Source organism: Taurulus bubalis, assembly GCF_910589615.1.
Source record: "Taurulus bubalis genome assembly, chromosome: 2".
NCBI classification, from domain to species: domain Eukaryota; kingdom Metazoa; phylum Chordata; class Actinopteri; order Perciformes; family Cottidae; genus Taurulus; species Taurulus bubalis.
The window spans coordinates 46,586,805-46,605,826 of record NC_136590.1 but is presented as its reverse complement, the minus strand read 5'-3'; the positions used below and the strand labels follow the sequence as shown (position 1 = coordinate 46,605,826).

At 45.0% G+C, this 19,022-nt stretch overlaps 1 protein-coding gene across 1 annotated transcript in view; it reads right to left on the bottom strand.

Annotated features, from left to right (window-relative positions):
- Positions 1 to 539: 539 nt before the first annotated feature.
- The window catches only part of LOC306753656 (glutamate receptor ionotropic, delta-1-like), a gene marked incomplete at both ends in the record, with an annotated part of 299,744 nt that continues 281,261 nt past the window's right edge, over positions 540 to 19,022 (bottom strand). Inside the window, 3 exons of the mRNA XM_079237551.1 lie at positions 540 to 989; positions 7,889 to 8,138; positions 15,604 to 15,770. Of these exons, the coding sequence (XP_079093677.1) occupies positions 540 to 989; positions 7,889 to 8,138; positions 15,604 to 15,770 (867 nt within the window). The remainder of the gene's footprint in view (positions 990 to 7,888; positions 8,139 to 15,603; positions 15,771 to 19,022) is intronic.

The following is a 19,022-nucleotide window of genomic DNA, read 5'->3' as shown; positions in this document are numbered from 1 at the left end:
ATATATATATATATATATATATATATATATATATATACATATATTTATACATGTATATATATATATATTTTTTTTCTTTTTTATCTCGTTTTGTTGGTTTTATATAACTCAACTTCAAAAAATTGAGAATATTCAAAATACACTTTAACCTCACTTCGTTCTCTTGGTATTTACAGATATGTACAAGAGAAAAATTACACCCCGCCACCCCGCTTTTTTCTTCTTTTCTTTTTTACATCGGCGTTTCTGAACAGGAAGTGAGATACAAAATCTTTTTTTCATTTTTTTTTCACTTTTTACATACATCAGGGTTCATACACATTGTGACCAATGGATTCCATGACTTTAAACCAAATTTCCATGACTTTTCCAAAAGTTTGGGGATTTTTTTCAGGGGGGAGGGGGGGACTTTTCCAGGCCTGGAAATAACCATTTTAAAATCCCATGACGTTTCCAGGTTTTATGGCCGTATGAACCCTGTTTATGTTTGTTTTTCTTCAACAATAACTTTTCTCAATCACAATAAAGTCCAGCCCCCCCTATATGGACGTGCTGTGGGCGGCCTCAATGGCTTCGGGTATGGGTCCTGCGGAGACTGCCTGGTAGGACATCGGCATGGGGGTCTTGCCAGGGCTCTGCCGGAAGAGCCCCCCGTTGGCCCTGTGTTTGCACTGCATGGAGCCGCTGAGGCTGCTGCCAGGGCCCGGGGACAGAGCCAGGGTCCTGCCGAGGGTCCCCCCATGGTGATGAGGGTGGTGAGGATGAGGAGGAGGCCCCCCCGCCTCCCCGGGGAGGAAGGTGGTCCCGGCGTGGCCCCCCGAGGGCGGGTACTCGGACCCCGGCATCAGCGACCCCTGGCTGGGCCGCATGCTGCCGATGTCCAGCGCAGAGATCTCGATAGAGGGGCCGGGGATCTGCTTGTGGGCCGAGTCCTCGTCCAAAAGACTGTTCATACGACGCTGCACCTGCTCCAGGTTCACCTCCTTGTCCTGGAGGGAGGGGGGGGGGGGGGGGGGGGGGGGAGGAGGAGAGGGGAGAGGAAGTGGGAGGGACACAGAGGCTGAGATTGGCGATGGGCCGGATTCTCAGACTGCGTCCGGTTCAGGTCTTGGTTCCCGTGACGCGACCAGACAGAAACCTTCTGCGTGTGCACCTTGAAATCAAACTTGGCCGGTGAATATTAAGGTTTGATGCCTGGAGGAAACAGTGCTGGAGCCCAGCGGCGCTTTGTTGTGAAGACGCTGGAGGCGGAGCTTAAAGCAGGAAGGCTCAAAGGTTTCACCACGCGGTGCGTTCACAGACTTCTGTAAGACTTTCATTTGACCTCAGGTGGATATCGTGAATATTCTACGTTAGATTTAACCCTCTGAAGGCGACGCAGCCTCTCCTCTGTGGTCACTTCCTGTTCTTTCTCACAACCCAACAAAGCTTTGGCCTGTTAGGAGCTTCAGTCAAAGAACGGTTCAGAAATGGAAAAATGACTTATCTTATGCAAAAGCAGTGTCTGATTCAGGCATGCTGGGTATTGAAAAGGTTCTAGAGATGTGAAGGGTTACGGTATTGAAGCAATTTAAATGACGTCAATCAATCCTGTGGTTATGGAGATAGTTACGCTTCCATTTAAAAAAAAACAGATTATTTTTCTTTTCTTTTTTAAAGAAGCGCTGCGAGGCTTTGGGCTAAAAAGACGACACAAAGAATACAATGTTTTTGATGAAATGTCATAATTTCTAAGCTTCGTTTCAACAGATTCTTCAGACAGAAAGTGATGCGAATCTGACGATAACGACTTCTGTGATAAACATTGTGGGTTTGCGTCCCGCCGGAGGGTTTTTGGGGATCAGAGGGTTAAAGACTGGTTTATGTTTCGCGAGTGAATTTGTGCGTCTGGAGGAAGTCGTGAAACAAAGCAGCCACTTCACAACAAAACGCAGCGTCCCTGAGCGCAGCGTCCCTGAACGCAGCGCCCCTGAACGCAGCGTCCCTGAACGCAGCGTCCCTGAACGCAGCGTCCCTGAACGCAGCGTCCCTGAACGCAGCGTCCCTGAACGCAGCGCCCCTGAACGCAGCGTCCCTGAACGCAGCGTCCCTGAACGCAGCGTCCCTGAACGCAGCGTCCCTGAACGCAGCGTCCCTGAACGCAGCGTCCCTGAACGCAGCGCCCCTGAACGCAGCGTCCCTGAACGCAGCGTCCCTGAACGCAGCACGCCGTGGCTCCAGCATTGGGTTCAACCCAGGAGGTACGATGGTATTAGTCACGGTCGCTCGTCACGGGACACGAGCGATATTCAGAACAATGCACATCTACTATGGAGGAAATGATCTCTTCATTTAGATATTTACATTTTGAAGGTAATAATCCTTTCAAACACACGTTATGATAACATTGTGAATACACTGTTATTTATTGTAGTCATAAAAGCATTTCCTCCTGCTGCTTTAAAGAAACAAGGCTTTTATTGTGAAGCAGCAATAGGAGCTGGTTTGGCTACACTATAATATCATAATATCATAATATAATATTTCAGACAGCTTCCTGTCCAGGCGGCGCGGCGGAGGAAGCACTTCCTGTGGCGTTAAACAGGAAGCAGCGCCTCCTCTTAAAGGGACACACGCGCTCCTCTCATTAAAGCACCTCACTGCAGGTTGTTCTGTCAGGTCTCATTAAAAAAGAAAAGGTGTCAAACCCAAATACATAAATAAGCGCTGGGGATTAAACCTCAGCCGGTCGTTAAGGAGAACAAGCGCAGCCGGAGGAAGCGTTGGGTTGGGAACAGCTCCTCAAGGAGGGCTGAGTGGGCGCTGAACCGCTCTCCCTCTGTGGAGGGGCTGAGCTCGGTGAGGACGGCTTCTCAATTTAAAAAGCTTGATTTTCATTGTTAAAGGTAATATTTACCCGTTTAAGAATCATAAATCTTAACTAACATTCCTTTAATGTGTTGAACCGGCTGTGAGAACATTTGTGTGACACATATGCACAACACGAAAAATGATTATGATCTGATCAGTTAGCTTGTCTGATTCCATGATATTTAGCTGACATATTTTATATTGTTCAATCCAAAGCATGTTAAAAGAAATGTAAACCAAAAAAATCATGTTATAGTTATGTAATTATTAATACTTTTTTTTGTTTTGACAATTAATGCCCAATGTAACATTTATCTAACATTTTCAATATGTCAGAAATGTGTTCTATGTGTTTTATTCAGTCTGGATCATGTCCCCATCATGTTCCTTGAAGCAGAAATGGGTCCGGGTTCTTATGGTATATATATATATATATATATATATATATATATATATATATATATATATATATATATATATATATATATATATATACCTTTTCTGCGTCCACCCTGCACCAAAGCCCGGCTCTGACGTGGAGCTCATTAGTTCTTCCTCCGACCTGCAGCTCCATTAAAGCTGCAGCCGTCACAATGGACGATCCCCTTCATTCATATTCCCGTCTGTGCAGTCCAGGTTCCTCATTAGGTTCCAGGGGTTATTAGCCTCCTTAGCTTAGCTGTGAAACCTGAGGCTTCCTGCTCTGCCTGAGTCTGGCTTCGCTGATTCAAAGTCTACTTAGCCGAGTAGCACGAGCTCCGAGGTCGAGGTACTTTGGGACTTAAAGATCTGCCTCCGGAGCAATTCTACCGCTGAGAAATATTCTGCTTCAACATCTTGGATGCAGCCGCTCTGATGATGTCATCAACCACTCAACCCAACGCATCTCTCCGAGTTCCTTAACATTTAGCTTTTCTTCGCACAGATTTTCTATTTTAATGAGACAAATATTGACATTTTAGAACTTGTACCAGTGCATATCTTGTTGAGTCATTATGGTTCATATCGGGCTATGAATATGATTGAGTTGTTGTGGTTTTAAAACAGGACTGCATGAGAAGGCAGTGAGCTTGTGTGCAGGGTTCCGTGTGATTTCCCTCACAGTGTAACCGCCGTTTGTTCCGTTCAACACGTGAAGCAACACGTACAAGTGAGGTCAAAGGTCAGCCCTTATGAAATGTGTTCACAGTTAAAAGATGGCCGACTGAAACAAAGCAAGGAGAAACAGAAAGGCGGTATAAGAACCAGGAGGGTTTCTACTGACAGTGTTAAGGAGCAGCCAAGGCCCGGCATCAATTAACGCTTTCATTATCACGTCGTTTGCAAAGAGAAAAAACACCCAAAAATAAATCAATCAATTGTAATTAAGACCAAGCGTTCTGTTTTTAGATCAAGAACCAAATTAATTTGGCACAGAGAACGTCCTGTTCGGTTCTGGAAATAACTTCCTGTTCATGTTTCTGATAAGGTAATGGATTGGCTTCATTGGTTTTATCGGTTGGAGCTTTAATGAGCTACCGGAAACTTTAATGACAAAATGTCTCATTAAGCGTCATTTTTCAAGGAAAACTTTGAGAAGTATGACATCACCTGCAACAAATAGTTTTAAGTGACAAAGTATATAGATTGTTGGATATTGTATCATATTGGGGTTTGTTATGGTTGAAATGGAGAAAGAAATTAATTATTTCCATTTGTGCTTTAAATACAAAAGCTCTGCATGTTTTACATTTGTTTATATTTACTGGAATATTTCTGAAGGACAAATCCAAGATTTATTTCCAGAACTCAGAATCAGGTCGAAGACACGTTTCTGCTCAGTTGTTAGTTTACAATTCACCTCAAATCAAACAGAAGGACCTTGGCGACGGCACAGATATGTCTTGTTTTGTGTTTTTATTTGTGATAGTTGCATAGAGGTCTAGTCTGACCTGTATCAATAGCTTCTGCTTCATCCCAGCCTCTCTCTCTGTCTGTCCAAATGTCCCTCCTCCCCTCCGATGAAGCAGTTGTAATGTCATTATATGTCAATGGACCAGAAACCCTTGCCAGTCTGTAATCCTTAGTAACCTGCACGAGATCATAGACAGTCAAGTGTAAATAAAATGGATGGATGGAGAGAAGGAGAGGAGATAGAGAACACGGCGTCCACATTGACATATAATTAGCAATAAGACGTGACAGTGACAGAACCAGAGGTTATGGGAGGGATGCTGGAGACACATCTTATTGCTAAAGGGCCACGAACCCACAACGTGCACCGCCTGCTCACACTGTAGTTTACGGATCCAAGAGCCTCCCCGTGTGTGTGTCTGCTGGAGGTGTTCAGGTGTGGTTGTGTTCAGATGTTCAGGTGTGGTTGTGTTCAGGTGTGGTTGTGTTCAGGTGTTGTTGTGTTCAGGTGTGGTTGTGTTCAGGTGTGGTTGTGTTCAGGTGTTGTTGTGTTCAGGTGTGGTTGTGTTCAGGTGTGGTTGTGTTCAGGTATGGTTGTGTTCAGGTGTGATTGTGTTCATGTGTGGTTGTGTTCAGGTGTTGTTGTGTTCAGGTATGGTTGTGTTCAGGTGTGGTTGTGTTCAGGTGTTGTTGTGTTCAGGTGTGTTCAGGTGTGGTTGTGTTCAGGTGTGGTTGTGTTCAGGTGTGGTTGTGTTCAGGTGTGTTCAGGTGTGGTTGTGTTCAGGTGTGTTCAGGTGTGGTTGTGTTCAGGTTGTGTTCAGGTGTGTTCAGGTGTGGTTGTGTTCAGGTGTGGTTGTGTTCAGGTGTTGTTGTGTTCAGGTGTGGTTGTGTTCAGGTGTGGTTGTGTTCAGGTGTGTTCAGGTGTGGTTGTGTTCAGGTGTGTTCAGGTGTGTTCAGGTGTGTTCAGGTGTGTTCAGGTGTGTTCAGGTGTGGTTGTGTTCAGGTGTGTTCAGGTGTTGTGTGGAGGTAGGAACTCTAGTCTGAGGTCAGTTTGTGTTCAATTGTCGCCTCAACAAGGTCGAGGCCCAGTTCCAGACAATGTGACCATTTAACTATACAACTAAATAACTATAAATATTTAACAATATGACTATTTAACTCTATAACTAATAATATTTAACTATTTAACTCTAGAACTATATAACTCGGTACCTATATAACCTTTTAACTCTATAGCTATATAACAATTTGACAATTTGATTGTAATTTGATTGTAATTATTTAACTCTATAACTAATGAATTATATAACTCTATAACTATTTAACTGTATAACTATTTAACTATACAACCATTTAACTAGATAATAATGAAACTATTTAACTATTTAACTATTTAACTGTATAGCTCTAAACCCTGAGACAGCAGCTAAAGAAACAGGACTTTCCTTCAGGAGTTGGAGGAGGAGCTAAAATATAGAGAATATTGTCCTTTTGCAAAGATTTCAAATTTTCGTGACTTGTTGCCAACATTAGTGCCAGGACTACCCAACTTTTCAAATTGTTCAGAACACAAAAAACAGGTTTTTAGATGATACCTTTCCATGAATGTTAATAACAGCACATCGTGTGGAACTGGGACACAACATGACGCACCATCATTTTAGGTCGTTTTCTGATGAAGAAATAACTTGAAACAACATATAACAATGTGCTCAACCCTCTAATTCATTACATCAGCATAATGGGGACCGTTGTGATGACAGAGCAGTTCAGTACTGTTAATTGATATCTATTTCTACTAAACACATATCAACTATCAGATGTTTCCATCAAGTCATTATTGTCAGTGTTCATTAATATTGATTAGAGGGAATTCATGTTTAATGAACTGCCTTTCCTCTAGAAACCCAAAGGTGTAACTATTAGCCGCTGAAGTGGCTTCCCTTCCATTAGAAAGAGAGCGATGTGCTAATTGACCTCTGTGTGGTTTTTATTGAGGAGGCACTTAGTGTGTATGAGCAGCATCAGCACCGCTTTGCTCTAACTGTGATGATGTCACTGCTAATGTCAAAGCCCAGGGCGAGCCGCAGCAAGGTGATGGGATAGACTACTCTGTGGTCTCTTGACGTCTCATCCACATTTCACACTGAAACGGGACAAGAACAGTCAGAAAGAGTAAAAGAAAGTGTGCGTCCTCGTCCTCCGCCTGAACGAGCTGAACGAGTCTGCTAATTACAATCTCTGCTCAGAGCCCACGTTAGCGCCTCGCTGGAAAATGAGTTCATAACAATAACTCAATAGCGAGCACTTGAATGGGCACGAAGATGAATCATTAAAGTCTGCAGGTGTTCGTAGCAGGAGGCTCGCTGCGGCGCATGCTAACAGCCACAGCGCATGCTAACAGCCACACTGGGCTTTATGACTGTTTAACTCTAGAACTATATCAATATTTAACTGTTTAACTCTAGAACTATATCAATATTTAACTGTTTAACTCTAGAACCTTTTAACTCTATAGCTATAAAACAATTTAAGAATTTAACAATTCAGTGTGATGAAGGCCTGGAGAGTGTGTGTGTGTGTGTGTGTGTGTGTGTGTGTGTGTGTGTGTGTGTGTGTGTGTGTGTGTGTGTGTGATGAAGGCCTGGAGTGTGTGTGTGTGTGTGTGTGTGTGTGTGTGTGTGTGTGTGTGTGTGTGATGAAGGCCTGGAGTGTGTGTGTGTGTGTGTGACGAAGGCCTCGCGTGTGTGTGCATCAAGCCTCAGGAGCAGCTGAGGTGTCATGCGTGTGTTAGTAGAGGTCATGCTCCGTGGCGTGTGCTCCGTGTGTTTAGACGACAAGTCAAACAGAAACAGAAGTCTGTAAGTTCGGTGGGAGGGGAGCGATGGGCGGATTAAAGAAAATACATGGAAGAGGGGGAATAATAAGAGACCAAATTTGATTTCAATCAGCGGCCCAAAGCGTGCGCTACCCTGTCCTACCTCGCCTCTCCGGCCCTAACGCCGCCTCCTACCCCTCTCCGCTACAGCTGGGTGTACTGGAGCTCCACTAAGTCGGGGCTCGCGTCAGCGGCCGGATCCTTAAAGTAGAGTGTGGCAGTGTCCTCCCCCCGCGGGCCCGTCCGCCGGGCCCTGTGCTCGGTCACCTCTTTGGGCTGCTCCCGGCTCCGGCAGCGGTCGCCGTGGTTCCACCAGGCCTCCAGCGCGGCCACCAGGCAGGCCAGCAGCAGCCCGGCGGCCAGGATGCAGAACACGCCGGCGAAGCTGTGCAGCTTCAGGGAGCGGCCGTCAGGGTGGGCGCCGCCGGCCAGGCTGCTGAGGTCACAGCGGCCCGCCCGGGGCCACCACTTCTGCTTCAGGATGTCCAGGTCGCCGCGCTCCTGCAGCTCCAGGATCCTGAGGAGGGAGGGGAGGAAGAGGATGAGGATGAGGAGGAGGGGGGAGGTCATGAAAAAGATTTAGAACCAGATTAGTTTACAATCTCGTCATGAAAACTCATTATTTTCCTCACAATATTAAAACTATTATAAAATAGCTTTACATAATATCTATATGAATTATGATGATGTCATCGTTAGGATCAGAAAAGAGATAAAGACTCACATGAAGAGATTGTGTGTTCACTTTCTTTCAACTTATCAAACCCGGAAGTGAACACGGTCACATGACTTCATGTCATTTATTAATATTACACTTCATTATCACTAAGAACCACAAGACGTGCTGAAGGACAGCAACGCGCTGAAGGCAGCAACGCGCTGGAGGACAGCAACGCGCTGAATGCAACAACGCGCTGAAGGACAGCAACGCGTTGCAGGTCAGCAACGCGTTGCAGGTCAGCAACGCACTGAAGGACAGCAACGCGTTGCAGGTCAGCAACGCACTGAAGGACAGCAACGCACTGAAGGACAGCAACGCGCTGAAGGACAGCAACGTGCTGAAGGACAGCAACACGCTGAAGGACAGCAACGCGCTGCAGGTCAGCAACGCGCTGGAGGACAGCAACGCGCTGGAGGACAGCAACGCGCTGGAGGGCAGCAACGCGCTGGAGGACAGCAACGCGCTGAATGCAGCAACGCGCTGAAGCTCAGCGCTCTGACCGAACACCGCACGGCTCAATAGATCCACGGCACAAAGGAGCCGCAGAAGCAACAACGTCTGCAAAGGTTATTAACATCAGGATTATGGAACGGAAACCCAGGATAGAGTGAATGCAGCAGTTATGGGCCTGGCTATTAAAAGTGATGGTTTGGTAATGGTTTCCTTGAACAATAGCCCTGCCCTCCGGTTAACACCGGGAGACTTTATTCTTGGTCGTCCCTGAGCGCTGTGCTGCGAGGACGCTGCTGGACGCCGCTGGAGGAATATCCGTTAATAACTTGCGGTTTTGTCTCCATTCAGAGCCACAAATTAATCCCTAAATAAACACAGAACCGCTTAATTAACGAGGAAGAGTGAGGAGGAGGAGGGAGAGGAGGAGCGGACAAACAATGAAGACTCGATGAAACCAGTCAGGCTCCAGAGAGGAGGTGCAGGAGGTCAGGAGGAGGACAGGAGGAGGACAGGAGGACACAAGGAGGTCACAAGGAGGACACAAGGAGGTCAAAAGGAGGACACAAGGAGGTCAAAAGGAGGACACAAGGACACAAGGAGGACACAAGGAGGACACAAGGAGGTCAAAAGGAGGACACAAGGAGGACAGGAGGAGGACACAAGGACACAAGGAGGACACAAGGAGGACACAAGGAGGACACAAGGAGGTCAAAAGGAAGACACAAGGACACAAGGAGGACACAAGGAGGTCAAAAGGAGGACACAAGGAGGACAGGAGGAGGACACAAGGACACAAGGAGGACACAAGGAGGTCAAAAGGAAGACACAAGGAGGACAGGAGGACACAAGGAGGACACAAGGAGGTCAAAAGGAAGACACAAGGAGGACAGGAGGACACAAGGAGGACAGGAGGACACAAGGAGGACACAAGGACACAAGGAGGTCACAAGGAGGACACGAGGACACAAGGAGGACACAAGGAGGTCAGGAGGAGGACAGGAGGAGGTCACAAGGAGGACACAAGGAGGTCACAAGGAGGTCACAAGGAGGACACAAGGAGGTCACAAGGAGGACACAATGAGGACACAAGGAGGACACAAGGACACAAGGAGGACACAAGGAGGACACACGGAGGACACACGGACACAAGGAGGACACAAGGAGATCACAAGGACACAAGGAGGACACAAGGAGATCACAAGGAGGACACAAGGAGGATACAAGGAGGTCAGGAGGAGGTCACAAGGAGGACACAAGGACACAAGGAGGACACAAGAAGGTCACAAGGGGGACACAAGGAGGACACAAGGAGATCACAAGGAGGACACAAGGAGATCACAAGGAGGACACAAGGAGATCACAAGGACACAAGGAGGACACAAGGAGGTCAGGAGGAGGTCACAAGGAGGACACAAGGACACAAGGAGGACACAAGGAGATCACAATGAGGACACAAGGAGGACACAAGGAGATCACAAGGAGGACACAAGGAGATCACAAGGAGGACACAAGGAGATCACAAGGACACAAGGAGGACACAAGGAGATCTACAAGGTCACAAGGAGTGGTCAGGAGAGAGAATGCAGCTTTAACACATGAAGCATAGACTTCTATACAACCAGAGGAGTCACCCCCTGGTGGTCAGGAGAGAGAATGCAGCTTTAACACATGAAGCATAGACTTCTATACAACCAGAGGAGTCGCCCCCTGGTGGTCAGGAGAGAGAATGCAGCTTTAACACATGAAGCATAGACTTCTATACAACCAGAGGAGTCGCCCCCTGGTGGTCAGGAGAGAGAATGCAGCTTTAACACATGAAGCATAGACTTCTATACAACCAGAGGAGTCGCCCCCTGGTGGTCAGGAGAGAGAATGCAGCTTTACCACATGAAGCATAGACTTCTATACAACCAGAGGAGTCGCCCCCTGGTGGTCAGGAGAGAGAATGCAGCTTTACCACATGAAGCATAGACTTCTATACAACCAGAGGAGTCGCCCCCTGGTGGTCAGGAGAGAGAATGCAGCTTTACCACATGAAGCATAGACTTCTATACAACCAGAGGAGTCGCCCCCTGGTGGTCAGGAGAGAGAATGCAGCTTTACCACATGAAGCATAGACTTCTATACAACCAGAGGAGTCGCCCCCTGGTGGTCAGGAGAGAGAATGCAGCTTTACCACATGAAGCATAGACTTCTATACAACCAGAGGAGTCGCCCCCTGGTGGTCAGGAGAGAGAATGCAGCTTTACCACATGAAGCATAGACTTCTATACAACCAGAGGAGTCGCCCCCTGGTGGTCAGGAGAGAGAATGCAGCTTTACCACATGAAGCATAGACTTCTATACAACCAGAGGAGTCGCCCCCTGGTGGTCAGGAGAGAGAATGCAGCTTTACCACATGAAGCATAGACTTCTATACAACCAGAGGAGTCGCCCCCTGGTGGTCAGGAGAGAGAATGCAGCTTTACCACATGAAGCATAGACTTCTATACAACCAGAGGAGTCGCCCCCTGGTGGTCAGGAGAGAGAATGCAGCTTTACCACATGAAGCATAGACTTCTATACAACCAGAGGAGTCGCCCCCTGGTGGTCAGGAGAGAGTCACTTTTAACACATGAAGCTTTGACTTCACTCTTCAGAACCGGAGGTTGACACCTGAATAAAAATCGATCACTACCGTTGTTATAAAAGTTGTCAGAAGGGCAACTCTGTCCCTGTGGACGGTAAGAAGCGCGTACACCTGACAGGACGTCATCGGTTCGTTCCTCCAGAAGCAGAACCAACGCTTTGAGGAGCAGCTCTGAGAAACAGGGTTGTCCCGGCTTTGTGAACACGGCCCGAGAAGACGAGGGAGGATCCCACGAGAGAGGAAGAGGAGGATGAGTATGGCAGTCAGAAGCGACGTTGACACACTTTTGGAGTGTGTGTGTGTGTGTGTGTGTGTGTGTGTGTGTGTGTGTGTCTGTGTGTGTGTGTTGCTTCCTCCCACGCAGCCACAGGGAGCTCAACACCCCAGAGAGGCTGCTCCCCTCAGCGTGGCTGAACCGCTAATAACAGCAAGCAGCCGCTTAATGCGGCGCGTTAGCGTCTCTATTAGCGCTGCCGCTCCATCTCACAGTCCCATGTTGCGTAACACGCCGGCTCCTTGTGTTAAGGGCCAGACATCAAACGGGTTCCCGCTGCCGGCTGCCGTGTAATCGCTGCCCTCCTCACGACTTCACAGGCCTTTCAGAGCGCTGCTGGCTCTCGCTGGAGGCCAGGTGTGAGGCCAGGTGTGACACACCTGCTCTGATTCCAGTGAAACTCAAACCCACATTCCATTCTTCAATGTGAAGGTGGATAAAGTCATTTCCTGTGACGGCAGCAGCCAACGAGATGGAAAAAACTCACAGAACTTCTGAGAATTAAGTTCCAACAGTTTGCTCACATGTTTGACTCCTGAAGGCTGCTCAGCTTTAAAGGACTAGTTCAACACTTTGCAACGAATTCATCCAAATCTGGGTTAAAAATCCCAAATTGTGTTATTTTTGTTTGCTTGGTGTGAGCCAATGAAGTTCCATAAGCAACATTAAGTCCATACTATACTCAGGTTTTAGACAACTAAACTACGAGTTTAGACCCCTGCAGCAAGCGCACTTCATGTTCTCTTGCGGGCTTAATAATAACTAGAAAATTTCAGAAATTTTGAAAGTGTGGCTACTACTACCGGCCATTTCCCCGAAAAGTGTGAAAAACGGCGAGAAATTGTCCCATTAACTTGACTTGGGTTTCGGACTGAAGAGAGCAAAAAAACATACATCTTTGTGCCCACAGTGACTCGTCATAATGTATCGTAGAGAAATGATTTAAAGTTTAAAACGTTGACAAAAGTCTGGAGTTTATTTGCCCAATTGGGCATTTTTTGATAGCTAGCACAGTTTTCATGTAATTATTGTTCAAGTTTAGGAAAATGTGGGAACCATTTCAGAGTTTACAATGGGTGTGTGTGGGGAAGGTTAGAGCTGTGATGTCATCGCTAGAGCAGGAGGAGCTGTGTCCTAAACAACCTTTTTGTATTTGTATTTTGCCATTCACTCCACAATATTGACTTTTGAGGCATAATTTATATATGAAAACGTTGGAAATATTGTGCCGGTGGTACACATGCGTCGTGGAATCCAACAAATGTATACTGTTTTGTCAGCAAGCCTGAAAGCGACATGAAGACCGGCCAACTGCTCCATCAACCTCCATGTTAAATCGGACCACAATTTTCTCTCATGACGGAAACGTGAGCACTTTACAAACTGAATTTACGCTCTCATTTATAAATCCTTACAAATATTTAAGTAGACGGAAACGTTCTCAGAAGTCTTGTGCTTCTCATGATTACGTTATTTTCGCGATGAGATCCATGGTTGTCTATCAAATACAATAGTTTGAAAGGTTGTTTTCTCATTAAATCCACAGTCCAGTCTCCCGCTCTGTGACAATGTCACACCTGTTTTAAGTTAGCCAATCAAGGCAGTCACCATGGCAACCAGTGACACGCTGGCACACACACACACACATGCAGGAGGAACACGTGTGATCACGTGACATGTTGCAGCAAAGTGCTGTCCCATATTTACACCATCAAGCCCTCACAGCTAATGTTGGCATATATATATATATATATATATATATATATATATATATATATATATATATATATATATACATATATATATATATATATATATATATATATATATATATATATATATATATATAAATATGAATATATAAATAATGTACCTCAATAACACATCTCACTACCGTTAATGTATATATATATATTGTGACGTCTTACGGCAGTAGTAGCCACACTTTCAAAATTTCTTGTGAAATTTTCTAGTTCATGATGTAATGCTGTGGAAAGCTATGAAATGAGCTCCACAACTCTTTACACTCGCACTGGGATCAATTGTACTGGAAAGGAGGTTTCACTCTGAAAACATACAAAAATAAATTCAAGCCTTTGCTGAGCGATCATCCTCAGGAGATCAGATAATTGCTGTTTACACATCGCACCACGAATAATCCCGTTAGCATCGCGCTGGGTTCATGTGAGCTAGATTAGCTTCGCTAGCAGCCGCTTCCTCTCAAACGCCTCCCGCCGCCACGTTGGAGAGAAGTCAGACCTCGTGAGGCCTCGCTGACCTGAAGCCGACGATGAAGAACGAAGCCGACGAAGAGGATCAAACTCACACAGCCGCCATCGTTAACACAATAACTGACACAATTACATAAGCAGCCAACCAGAAGAGAAACGCTTCAGTTCAACTTCCTGGTCAGAACAGCCAAAAGAAGAAGAAGAAGAAGAAGAAGAAGAAGAAGAAGAGGAAGAAGAAGAAGAAGAAGAAGAAGAAGAAGAAGAAGAGGAAGAAGAAGAAGAAGAAGAAGAAGAAGAAGAAGAAGAGGAAGAAGAAGAAGAAGAAGAAGAAGAGGAAGAAGAAGAAGAAGAAGAGGAAGAAGAAGAAGAAGAAGAAGAAGAAGAAGAGGAAGAAGAAGAAGAAGAAGAAGAAGAAGAAGAAGAAGAAGAAGAAGAAGAAGAAGAAGAAGAGGAAGAAGAAGAGGAAGAAGAAGAAGAAGAAGAAGAGGAAGAGGAAGAGGAAGAGGAAGAGGAAGAAGAAGAAGAAGAAGAAGAAGAAGAAGAAGAAGAAGAGGAGTTCTCTCAAACATAACTGAATCATGAAGTGACTTTAAAACATCGCTTTCTGATCTCTGAATGAAGCCGCTGAGCGTTTGCTTGCAGCATGAATCTCGTTTACAGTCTGCAGTCGTTCTGATCTTAAAAATAGAAGTCGTTGAGGCAACAATAACCAATGAGTCACACTCACTTAGTTCTCTCCTTTTAGTTCAGGGGATTCACGTTGTATCACGTTTCTCACTCAGCTGCTGGATTATATGAATTTAGGAACTCACAAACGGGGAATTTATTCTGTGTTTTTAAGATACTTATTTTTGCCATTTCTGCTTTATTCAATACGGAAAGAGATGGAAAGGGAAGGAAGGAAAAGGACGTCTTCTGCTTTTAAAGGGAAGCGACCCAAAGCAACAACTGGATCACAGTACCTGAACATCTCACGGTACCTGAACATCTCACAGTACCTGAACATCTCACGGTACCTGAACATCTCACGATACCCGAACATCTCACGGTACTTGAACATCTCACGGTCATGAACATCTCACGGTACCCGAAAATCTCACGGTCATGAACATCTCACGGTACCTGAACATCTCACGGCCATGAACATCTCACGGTACCTGAACATCTCACGGTACCTGAACATCTCACGGTACCCGAACATCTCACGGTACCCGAACATCTCACGGTACCCGAACATCTCACGTTCATGAACATCTCACGGTACCTGAACATCTCACGGTCATGAACATCTCACGGTACCTGAACATCTCACGGTCATGAACATCTCACGGTACCTGAACATCTCACGGTACCTGAACATCTCACGGTACCCGAACATCTCACGGCCATGAACATCTCACGGTACCTGAACATCTCACGGTACCTGAACATCTCACGGTACCCGAACATCTCACGGTCATGAACATCTCACGGTACCCGAACATCTCACGGTCATGAACATCTCACGGTCATGAACATCTCACAGTACCCGAACATCTCACGGTACCTGAACATCTCACGGTCGTGAACATCTCACGGTCATGAACATCTCACGCTGGAGTTTATCCTCGATCGTGGTCCTGAAAACAACAGGTGGGTTTTGGCGCCCTGCCCTCCGGCTGCAGGCTCACTTACTTCTGAGAGAAGAGATCCCGGTAGGGGCTGCCGTGCTGCATGGCGATGCCGTAGCCTTTGCTGCTCATCCCGTTCCCCGACACGGTGATGGTGCAGTCGTCATCCGTCAGGGCGGCGTACTCCAGCACCGCCATGTCCCACAGGAAGGCGTAGGGGCTCTTCTTGGCCTGGGAGACGGGGAGGGGGGCACAGGGTTATAGCTACAGGTAAACATATACACAGATACACATGTATACAGAATCAGAATCAGAAACCGTTTATTGCCAGGAATGTTTGCACAAACAAGGAATTTAGTTGGGCGGAAGGTGATACATTAGACATTAGACATTAGACGAGACAAACAACAATCAACGACAGCAACAGTGCAATGATGTCTAAATCAGATAAGGATAAAGTGCTCAGACAACAGATAACATTAATGTAAGTGTATGTTAAAGTGACGTGTGTGTTTAAGTTAAAGTTAAAGTTAAGTGTATGTATTAAGTGTATTAAAGATACATATGTACATATAAGCATATACACATATACACATGTATACAATCAGCGTGTTGTATGCTGATTGTATTGCTGGGTCTGGAACATATGTCCAGGAGACCGGAGGGAAAGAGTTTTTAAATCCTGGATGAATAAACTCACTGACGATGACATCACCTCAGATTCAGCTCTGGTTTCTATGGAAACACTGGACTTGTTTAAACCGTCTCTCCTGCAGTCAGAGACGCTCCGCTGGCAGCGAGCCAATCAAAACACTGTGTTGTTTTACTCATGAATAACGGAACATAAAAAATGAAAATCAACAAATGTGTTGCTTCCAGACAGAACGAGCAGAAGAGACGTCTGAAGATGTTCATCAATTATGTGGATTCATCTCAAACATAATAACTTGTTGCATCTTGAGACAAATCAGTGTTGAGTGTCCGAGGAAAAATATGAAAGTAAAAAGGTCTAACTATTATAACCGTATAATCATTTTCTTTTTCTATATAACCATTTGAATATATATATATATATATATATATATATATATATATATATATATATATATATATATATATATATATACTGTTTGGTTTTTATTTTCATTATAGTTTGTGATTAGACCACATAAAATTCATAGGACGCTATAAGTTGCTATGTTATATACTCTTTTTGAATGAGATGTGTTAAATGTTCTCTCCTTTGTTAAGAGCATGCATTGGCAGTATTACCAAATAAGGTAGTGAAACCTCCTCTGTCCAACTCTGGTGACAGGAAGACTTATGTACTCTGGTGTATAAAAGAGGGGTAGGAATGCATGTTTTTTGGGGGGTGCCTGGCAATTCTGTGCAGGAGTAGAGAAGAGAGAAGAGGTGTTTATCCACCAGCTCTAAACTTAACCCTTCCTCTTAGTTACTTGTGACTTTTAAACTGTTTGATTGAATTTAATTTTTTGTATCTAAGATGAACTTTGAATAAAAACTCAGCCTAACCCTTTGGAAGGGACTGAAACCAAACCAAAGGTTCTGGTTCTTTAAAACAATTTAAACCCTCTTTCCCTGTCCATCACCGTGAGATACAGAGGTGACGACTGATCTACCAAAGAGACTTAAGGTAAGTATCTTTGGGTGAAGACTTAAGGGAAGTGTCTTTGGGTGAAGACTTTTGCAGTGTTTGTCATAATGATGAGATGGTGTCAAAAGGTAGAGAGAAGGTATAGACGATATACGTACTACTTGATAAGGGTTGAGAGGAGTTACAGCCTACCGCAGGGGACCTAGAGCGCAAGCTGTAAAACACCCTCGACAAAACCCAGGGCTCTCAAGTTTTTAAGACAGGTCAGAGTGACATATCTCTCTCTCTCTCTCTCTCTCTCTCTCTCTCTCTCTCTCTCTCTCTCTCTCTCTCTCTCCCCGGACGGAGGCGCGGCCGGGAGGATTACATTTCACCCAGATACAACAGATACGTTCTTCTGATTGGCTATTCGTGTCGCCCATCTCTTTTCATTGATTGTCAGGGGATTCGGGGAGACGTGCTTGATTCCTCCATGGTGAGGGCAGCGACCAGGTCATGTTTGTGCTGCGGCACATTAAATAGCCTAGAGTTTTTTTCAGCGTGAGAAATATGATGTGTGGCGGGAGGGCGTGACTTAAGACCGAAATGCGTGACAGTCACGCTCAATGCGTGACACTTGAGAGCCCTGAAAACCTATAACTTATTTTGAAAATAACACAAAAACCTAACGATATAGCACGGGGTGAGATAAAAGACCGAAGGCGTTATGCCAATATCGGATGAGGATTATCATTCCCTCCGGGATCACTAGGATAATCAGCCGACGGAGTGCCACCGGGTTAGGTGCGAGATCTTGCCTTTCCTACTCTCCCCCCTACCCTCCTCTTTCCCTGGCAAGACCACCGTTCACGCTAAGCAAAAGAAAAATATATTTGTTTGGTCACAAAAGAAAAGTCACTCAAATGGAAAATATTCTGGTTTAAAACAGCTGGAGAATTTTGTCATCGTTAATATCTGAGATGAAATAATTGTAATATCTGAGAGTAAATCATCATTAATATCTAGGGCTGCAACTAACGATTATTTTAATAATCGATTAATCGTTGATTATTTTTTCGATTAATCGATGAATCGGATAAAAAAGCAAAAAAGCATTAATTTCCAACCCTTTGTTCAAAAACAGAAGTGACAATGCAAAACATGTTCAGAAAGCACTAACAAGTTGATCCTTGAACATCCCTGAGCTGTTAATTAAACAAATTAATTAAAATGGACTAACACTAAAAACATACACATGTATGCTTTACATCTGCCAAATGTGAGTCCTGCTTTATCAATATGTATGAAACACTGCTTTATCAATATGTTTGAAACACTGCTTTATCAATATGTATGAAACACTGCTTTATCAATATGTATGAAACACTGCTTTATCAATATGTATGAAACACTGCTTTATCAATATGTTTGAAACACTGCTTTATCAATATGTATGAAACACTGCTTTATCAATATGTTTGAAACACTGCTTTATCAATATGTTTGAAACACTGCTTTTTCAATATGTTTGAAACACTGCTTTATCAATATGTATGAAACACTGCTTTATCAATATGTATGAACACTGGACAGAGGAAGCTGTGCTGCTCCTCTCACGTCTGTTGGACCTCCACCTGCAGGTCCAGCTCCACCTCATCTCAGCTCAGCTCCACCTCATCTCAGCTCCACCTCATCTCAGCTCCACCTCATCTCAGCTGCACCTCATCTCAGCTGCATCAAGCTGCGCTGCATACAGAGTCCTCTTCCTTAAACTCTTTCATTCTGGGTCTCTTACGACCACGAACTCACGTTGTTGGCTAAGCCCAGCTACGTGATTTGACTCAGTCTACTTTGAGTAAAAAAACAACCTTCACCAGATCCTCCGGTGT